Source organism: Squalius cephalus (assembly GCF_949319135.1).
Source record: "Squalius cephalus genome assembly, chromosome: 5".
In the NCBI taxonomy this organism is placed as follows: domain Eukaryota; kingdom Metazoa; phylum Chordata; class Actinopteri; order Cypriniformes; family Leuciscidae; genus Squalius; species Squalius cephalus.
Window position 1 is genome coordinate 48,759,828 of NC_137126.1, and position 8,055 is coordinate 48,767,882.

Genomic DNA, 8,055 nt, shown 5'->3' on the forward strand with positions numbered 1-8,055 from the left:
GTTTTCCCTTTGAGTTAAGTGTATCCTGTAAAAGTATTAAAAGTGAGTTCATGCTTAAAACAAGAACAAATATAAGAAAAATATTGTTTCTTGTTTTAAGCATAAACTCACTTTTGATATTTTCCAGGAAAATAATACAGTATTTTTTTTATTTTATTTGACCTTCTCAAATAAATGTATCTTGATTTAAGAATGTTTAGATATTTGTACTGAAAAAAAAAAAAAAAAAAAATCAAATTTTGCAGTGTAATTACCCTCTTCACCTTTAACCTATTATTTTTGTTCAGTGTTACTCCACCCTGACTTTTCACAGCGTCCTGTCACGAAAGCAGCCAGAAACCCTGACACCCGCTGCGTTCGATCAGTGGTTCTCTTCAGTGCAGATCCTGCGGTGGAAAGGTGTCCTGCAGCGGTTCCCCCTGCGCACCTGCAGTCGGCCTCAGAATCCGGGACTCTCGTAGCTGCTTTGGCTGTAGTAACTGTGTGTGGGACTCGGGCTCCTGGAGCGGCTGCGGCTGCGACTGCTGAAACTGCTGTAGCTGCGGCTGCGACTGCGACTGGAACTGCTGAAGCTGCTGGCGGAGCTGGAAGAGGACGGGCTCGGCCGGTAGTACGGGATCGGCCGCTTTCGTGCGCTGCGGAAAACACACAGAGAGATTATATACTGCAGACACATACAAGTAAAATATTCATAAGCACTTGAACACCACTCTGACCACTCAACAATCAAATATGCGCTGTGTGCCATCAATGTAATATCTATGGAAGCTTGTTTCTGCCACAGAATAAAAAATGAAAAAAAAGGTATTTTTTTCTGACTTTTTTTCTCACAATTGCGAGTTTACATCTTATAATTCTGACTTTTTATCTCAGAATTGCATGATATAAAGTCAGAATTGCGTGATGTAAAGTCAGAATTGCGTGATATAAAGTCAGAATTGCGAGATATAAAGTCAGAATTGCGTGATATAAAGTCAGAATTGCGTTATAAAGTCAGAATTGCGTGATATAAAGTCAGAATTGCGTGATGTAAAGTCAGAATTGCGTGATATAAAGTCAGAATTGCGAGATATAAAGTCAGAATTGCGTGATGTAAAGTCAGAATTGCGTGATATAAAGTCAGAATTGCGAGATATAAAGTCAGAATTGCGTGATATAAAGTCAGAATTGCGTTATAAAGTCAGAATTGCGTTATAAAGTCAGAATTGCGTTATAAAGTCAGAATTGCGTGATATAAAGTCAGAATTGCGTGACAACGTCAGAATTGCGTGACATAACGTCAGAATTGCGTGACATAACGTCAGAATTGCGTGACATAACGTCAGAATTGCGTTATAAAGTCAAAATTGCGTGACATAACGTCAGAATTGCGTGATATAAAGTCAGAATTGCGTGACATAACGTCAGAATTGCGTTATAAAGTCAAAATTGCGTGTTATAGTCAGAATTGCGTGATATTAAAGTCAGAATTGCGTGATATAAAGTCAGAATTGCGTGACATAACGTCAGAATTGCGTGATATAAAGTCAAAATTGCGAGATATACAGTCAGAATTGCGTGTTATAAAGTCAGAATTGCGAGATATAAAGTCAGAATTGCGTGATATAAAGTCAGAATTGCGTGATATAAAGTCAGAATTGCGTGACAAAACGTCAGAATTGCGTGATATAAAGTCAGAATTGCGTGATATAAAGTCAGAATTGCGTGATATAAAGTCAGAATTGCGTGATATAAAGTCAGAATTGCGTGACATAACGTCAGAATTGCGTGATATAAAGTCAGAATTGCGTGATATAAAGTCAGAATTGCGTGTTATAAAGTCAGAATTGCGAGATATAAAGTCAGAATTGCGTGATATAAAGTCAGAATTGCGTGATATAAAGTCAGAATTGCGTTATAAAGTCAGAATTGCGAGATATAAAGTCAGAATTGCGAGATATAAAGTCAGAATTGCGTGATATAAAGTCAGAATTGCGCTATAAAGTCAGAATTGCGAGATATAAAGTCAGAATTGCGTGACAACGTCAGAATTGCGAGATATAAAGTCAAAATTGCGTGTTATAGTCAGATTTGCGTGATATAAAGTCAGAATTGCGTGATATAAAGTCAGAATTGCGTGATATAAAGTCAAAATTGCGAGTTATAAAGTCAGAATTGCGTGATATAAAGTCAGAATTGCGTGATATAAAGTCAAAATTGCGAGTTATAAAGTCAGAATTGCGTGATATAAAGTCAAAATTGCGAGTTATAAAGTCAGAATTGCGTGTTATAAAGTCAGAATTGCGTAATATAAAGTCAAAATTGCATGTTATAGTCAGATTTGCGTGATATAAAGTCAGAATTGCGTGATATAAAGTCACAATTGCGTGATATAAAGTCAGAATTGTGTTATAAAGTCAGAATTGCGTGATATAAAGTCGCAATCGCGTGATGTAAAGTCAGAATTGCGTGATATAAAGTCGGAATTGCGTGATATAAAGTCAGAATTGCGTGATATAAAGTCAGAATTGCGAGAAATTGTGAGATAAAAAGTCTCAATTATCTTTTAAAATGTTTTATTCTGTGGCGGAAACAATCTTCCATAAATATCAGTTATCACTTTCTTCCAGAAAAGAAATTGTGTGTATGTTGTTTTAAATGGTAGCCGTTTCTCGCTGGTCCGAGGTCTAGCTTATACAAGAGGGTTTATCAAGTTAATCTCACCAGCTAATCAATCAAAAATATATTTAAAAAAATAATCTTTTACATGCCTTGCGCAAGGGATTTGGATATTGATTCTGCAATATTTCCCCAGACCCCAGTTTGAAAACGCCTGATTTAAACCAGCTGTGATTAACTAATGGGATTGGACCAGATAAAAACCATGAAAAACCAGTTACCATCATTTCCAGGCATTAGCGTATTCATAAAACACTGTAATCTCAGTGTGAACTTTAATAAACATATAATCATGTTTGGGTCAAAGCGGTGAAGTGTCCGCGTGCTGCAGTGATGATTAGTTTCTGTAAGAGAACAGGACGTTCAGCTTTGGTTAGCGAGTGTTAAACACACTCATTCTGCGGTATCAGACAGTAACCGCACACCATGGGCTCCGTCTTCAAAGAGAAACATTAGTTCTTAATGGCTGAATCCCAAATCGCATATTTCCACACTAAATAGAAGGCAAAAAGCGTATGTGACAAAAGAAGTGTGTCCAAATTCACATGTGCTCATAAAAGAGTAGGCAAAACAAATGATCTATGTAAATCCAGATTACATTTATACTACATACACTCATGCTATAAAGAAGGTGTTTTTTAGCGATCGTAGAGTAATTACTTGTTCAAAATAAGTAGCTACTCAAGAGAGTATGCGATTTCGGATACAGCCACAGTATGTTAGACACACATTCACACTCCACTAGCATTTAGCATGTGCCGTGAGCAGCTGTTAGCTAGCGCTGTATTCCTGCGAGGTTAGCTGAGGAGGCTAAAGCTAAAAAGAGGTATATGACTCAGACTGTACGAAGAGATTTTGATCTGTGCCACAATCTAGTGTGTGTGTGTGTGTGTGTGTGTGTAACTGTTAGTGTTATTCTGTGAAAAGGCCTGAAAGAACTTGCAGGTTTAGTGGTAAGAACGACAAAAGCAGAGATTAAGTGAGTGTTTGAGTGTGTGTGTGTGTGTGTGTGTGTGTGAGTGTGAGTGTGTGTGTGTATGTGTGAGTGAGTGTATGTATGTGTATGTGAGAGACTACTTCCTGCTTTGCTACTGTTCGGACGCTTTTGCCTACTGCTCCGCACTTTGCTCTATCGCTTTCGTTATTATTACATTTTATCACCTAATTTTAACTTCAGTGAATCAGCACAGTGCTCAGGACGCTTGGATTACTATAAAAAAGCAGAATTAGTTTCATTCCTTCAGAATTCACTGAAGCTTACATTCCGAGGAAGAGAAAACTGAACTGCTTACATTCTGGCGGAAGAGAAAACATTCACAAGGATAAGAGAAAATGCGTCCTTTTGATTCTACTTGCTGTACTAACTGCCAAAAACTTTTACAAAGGATTACAGTTCTTGAAACAAAGCTAATGGTAGGATCAAACCAGACGGAACCCACAACAGAGTTTCATCATGGACAAATACAGCGCACAGCCGGTGAGTGTCATGAATTTAATGCTCCTCAACAGAACATACCTAGTGCAGAGAAACAAGCCGATCGACCTACAAACCGTTGGTACAAAGAGGGGGCAAAACCCAAAAATAGAGGCATTAGACTCTCTCAGGCAAAAATAGTTTCATCTACACCATACACAGCTACAAGGATTACAAACACTGGTCGTCTTCCACAACCTATTCATCTTAAGAACAGATTTGAAGTATTATTGAATGAGGAATGCTCAAATTTGTTAAATGTGGATGAACACAGACAGCCAGGAGCTCACTCTGATACTAACAGGCGCTCAAGGTCAAGCAGACAGCGGCACTCAGCTCAGAGCGCAGCCGAGGTCAAAACATTGATAGTTGGGGACTCTACGATCAGAGATATCAGCTCGAAAGATACAACTACATGCTGCCTTCCACAAGCAACAACCTCTGACGTAAACAGAGAAATTCAAAACATTTTGATGAAACATAAGACTGCAAATCGACTCATCATTCATGTGGGGAAGAATGATATCCATAAAGAGCAGTCAGAACAGCTTAAGAAGGATTTCAATGAACTTTTTGAAACACTCAAAAGACTGAAAGTACAAACATTCATCAGTGGACCACTTCCAGCTAGAGGAAGTAACAGGTTCTCACGGTTGCTTGGGCTTAATTCATGGCTGCAAAAAACCTGTAATATAAAAGGAGTGAACTTCATAGACAACTTTAATCTTTTCTGGAATCAGAGGCCACTGTTTCAACAAAATGGCCATCTTCCAAACAAACTGGGTTCAAGAGTGCTAAAGGACAATATCCTTTTCTCCCTTCACCATCCTTCTGCCAATCCAATCAACCAGAATGGCACACACTCACCTGGACACAGTTTGAATGACCACAGGACTTCACTTCAGGACTTGAATGGACATGCGGCTGACACATCTCACAAAGACAATGATAACAACATGCAGCCAAAACAACTTCTGCTCACGGACACAACTTCAGCTGAGCCCTGCCCACTGAGCTCACCAGAGTCAGACTGTGACATATTAGAAATGTCACAAGATTCAGCTCCCAAGGACAGCATATTACAGCCTCGAATAACAACAGATTCAGCACCCAAGAATGACCAGGGAAACCAGGACAGCATATTACAGCCTCCAATAACAACAGATTCAGCACCCAAGAATGACCAGGGAAACCAGGACAGCATATTACAGCCTCCAATAACAACAGATTCAGCACCCAAGAATGACCAGGGAAGCCAGGACAGTACATTACAGCCACCAGTAACAACAGATTCAGCACCCAAACACGACCAGGAAAGCCAAGACAGCATATTACAGCCTCCATTAACACCACAGCCACTCTCACCGCTATCACTATCTCCTACATCCCCATTGATGTGTTTCTCAGAGAAAATGGAAAAACTAGTGTATGCTGGAACCCAATTCGCTGGAAGCCCCCAGATATCAACCAGAAAAACATCACTACCACCAAAGTCTATGGGCGCAGCTCGCCCTCTCCCCCCTCCCCCTCCTCCCCGAGCATTAAGGCCCCTTCCACAACGCCAGGGCCCACAACTTCCACCGTCTGCTCGAGGTGTTACAAAATCAACCGATACCAGCTCCAAGTGATTTGTGCCGGGTCCCCGCTGTGATAACAGTAACTTTCTCAAATGTTTACAGAACAAGCGGGAACCCAGTGTTCCTGTATCATCTGTTCATTCACATGTTAGAAAGTCTAAGGCCTTTAAAAGCCGTACAGCAAACCCATCTAATCTGGTGCCTATCACACGACAAACTAAGATTGTGGACACAAAAAGCAAGACTGTTAAGTTAGCACTTTTAAACATCCGCTCACTTAAAAATAAATCACTTCTAGTCAATGACTTTATAAGCACATACAACCTGGACTTTATATTTCTAAATGAAACTTGGCTAGAAGCCAGCTGCAGTGCAACAATTCTCAATGAAACATCTCCTCCGAACTTTACCTTTATGAGTGTCTCCAGAGCTGGAAGGAGAGGTGGGGGTGTAGCTGCTCTTTTTAAAGATGTCTATCAATGTAAGCAAATATCATTTGGTAATTACCCGTCTTTCGAATATCTGGGTATTGTGTTAAAAGGTGCTCCACGGATTTTACTTATCACTATTTACAGGCCTCCAAAATACTCTTCAGCCTTTGCTGAAGACTTTACAGAACTGTTATCAATAATTTCCTCAGAGTTTGACAGTTTCACTATTGCTGGAGATTTTAACATTCACATAGATAATGCAGAAAATAATATGGCAAAAGAAATCAATACTGTTTTAAAAACTTTTGATCTGATTCAACATGTACATGGGCCCACACACAATCGTGGACACACTCTAGATTTACTTATCAGTAAGGGTCTAAACATTTCATTGAATGATATTAAGGATGTCGCACTCTCTGATCATTACTGTATTTTCTTTGATATATTGATCTCTCCTGCCATTGAAGTTAGATCTGTGTCTGTCAAGAAGAGATGCCTAAATGAGAACACTAGTGTACTATTTATGAAGGCCATATCCCTAAGACCGAGCATATCTGCTGACTCGGTTGATTCTCTCCTTGATTCTTTTAACTCGAAGGTTAAAAATGTAATTGATGATATTGCTCCTGTGAAAGTCAGGAAGAATGGTAAACAAAAAGCACCTTGGAGAAACTCAACAGCAGTGCAAATTATGAAAAGACAATGCAGAAAAGCAGAGCGCATGTGGCGAAAGACAAAACTTGTAATCCACTATAACATCTATAGAGACACCATTCGTGCTTTCAATATGGAACTAGGCAAAGCTAGACAGACTTTCTTCTCCGATATCATAAACAGAAACCTAAATAATACTCGAAATCTCTTCGCTACTGTCGACAGACTAACAAATCCCCCAAGCCAGATTCCCAGTGAAATGCTCTCAGTGAACAAGTGTAGTGAGTTTGCTACCTTTTTCTCTGAGAAAATCAATAATATTAGAAAGGTGATCAGCACATCCTTGAGTTGCGCTGGGGTCAGTCAGATCAGACTACAACCTGAGAAAGTAGTTACTATATCTGATTTTGAAGAAATTGATGGCACAATTCTGAAAGAAACCGTTCAGCACCTTAAAACATCAACCTGCGCTCTTGACACACTTCCCACATCTTTTTTTAAAAGTGTGTTAGACTGTTTAGAAGCAGATCTCCTAGAAGTGGTAAATGCCTCACTTTTCTATGGAAGTTTTCCAAACTCCCTTAAAACTGCTGTTGTCAAACCCCTCCTGAAAAAGAGCAATCTGGATAAGACTATATTAAGCAACTATAGACCGATCTCAAATCTTCCTTTCACAGGCAAAATCATTGAAAAAGTTGTCTTCAACCAGCTGAACAAATTCTTAAACTCAAATGGATACTTTGATAATTTTCAATCTGGCTTCCGATCGCATCACAGCACAGAGACGGCGCTCATTAAGATAATAAACGATATTCGCTTAAATACGGATTCAGGCAAATTATCAGTGCTGGTTCTACTCGACCTCAGTGCTGCATTTGACACTGTCGATCACAAAATACTTCTAGACAGGCTGGAAAACTGGGTGGGGCTTTCTGGGACAGTTCTAAAATGGTTCAGGTCATACTTAGATGGGAGAGGTTATTATGTGAGTATAGGTGACCATAAGTCTGAGTGGACATCCATGACATGCGGAGTCCCTCAAGGCTCAATTCTTGCGCCACTCCTGTTCAACCTGTATATGCTCCCAATGAGCAAAATAATGAGAAAGAACCAAATCTCTTACCACAGCTATGCAGACGACACACAGATCTACTTAGCCCTATCGCCTAATGATTACAGCCCCATTGACTCTCTGCTTCAATGCATTGATGAAGTCAACAGCTGGATGTGCCAAAACTTTCTACAGTTAAACAAAGAC

The 8,055-nt window shown here is 39.6% G+C and overlaps 1 protein-coding gene across 2 annotated transcripts in view; it reads right to left on the bottom strand.

Moving 5' to 3' along the window:
• Window positions 1–248: 248 nt before the first annotated feature.
• srrm3 (serine/arginine repetitive matrix 3) overlaps window positions 249–8,055 on the bottom strand; it is a 106,218-nt gene continuing 98,411 nt past the window's right edge. For both annotated transcript variants that reach the window (XM_079871854.1, XM_079871853.1), the window contains exon 14: window positions 249–635. In XM_079871854.1, the coding sequence (XP_079727980.1) occupies window positions 440–635 (196 nt within the window). In that variant the 3' untranslated portion in view covers window positions 249–439. The remainder of the gene's footprint in view (window positions 636–8,055) is intronic.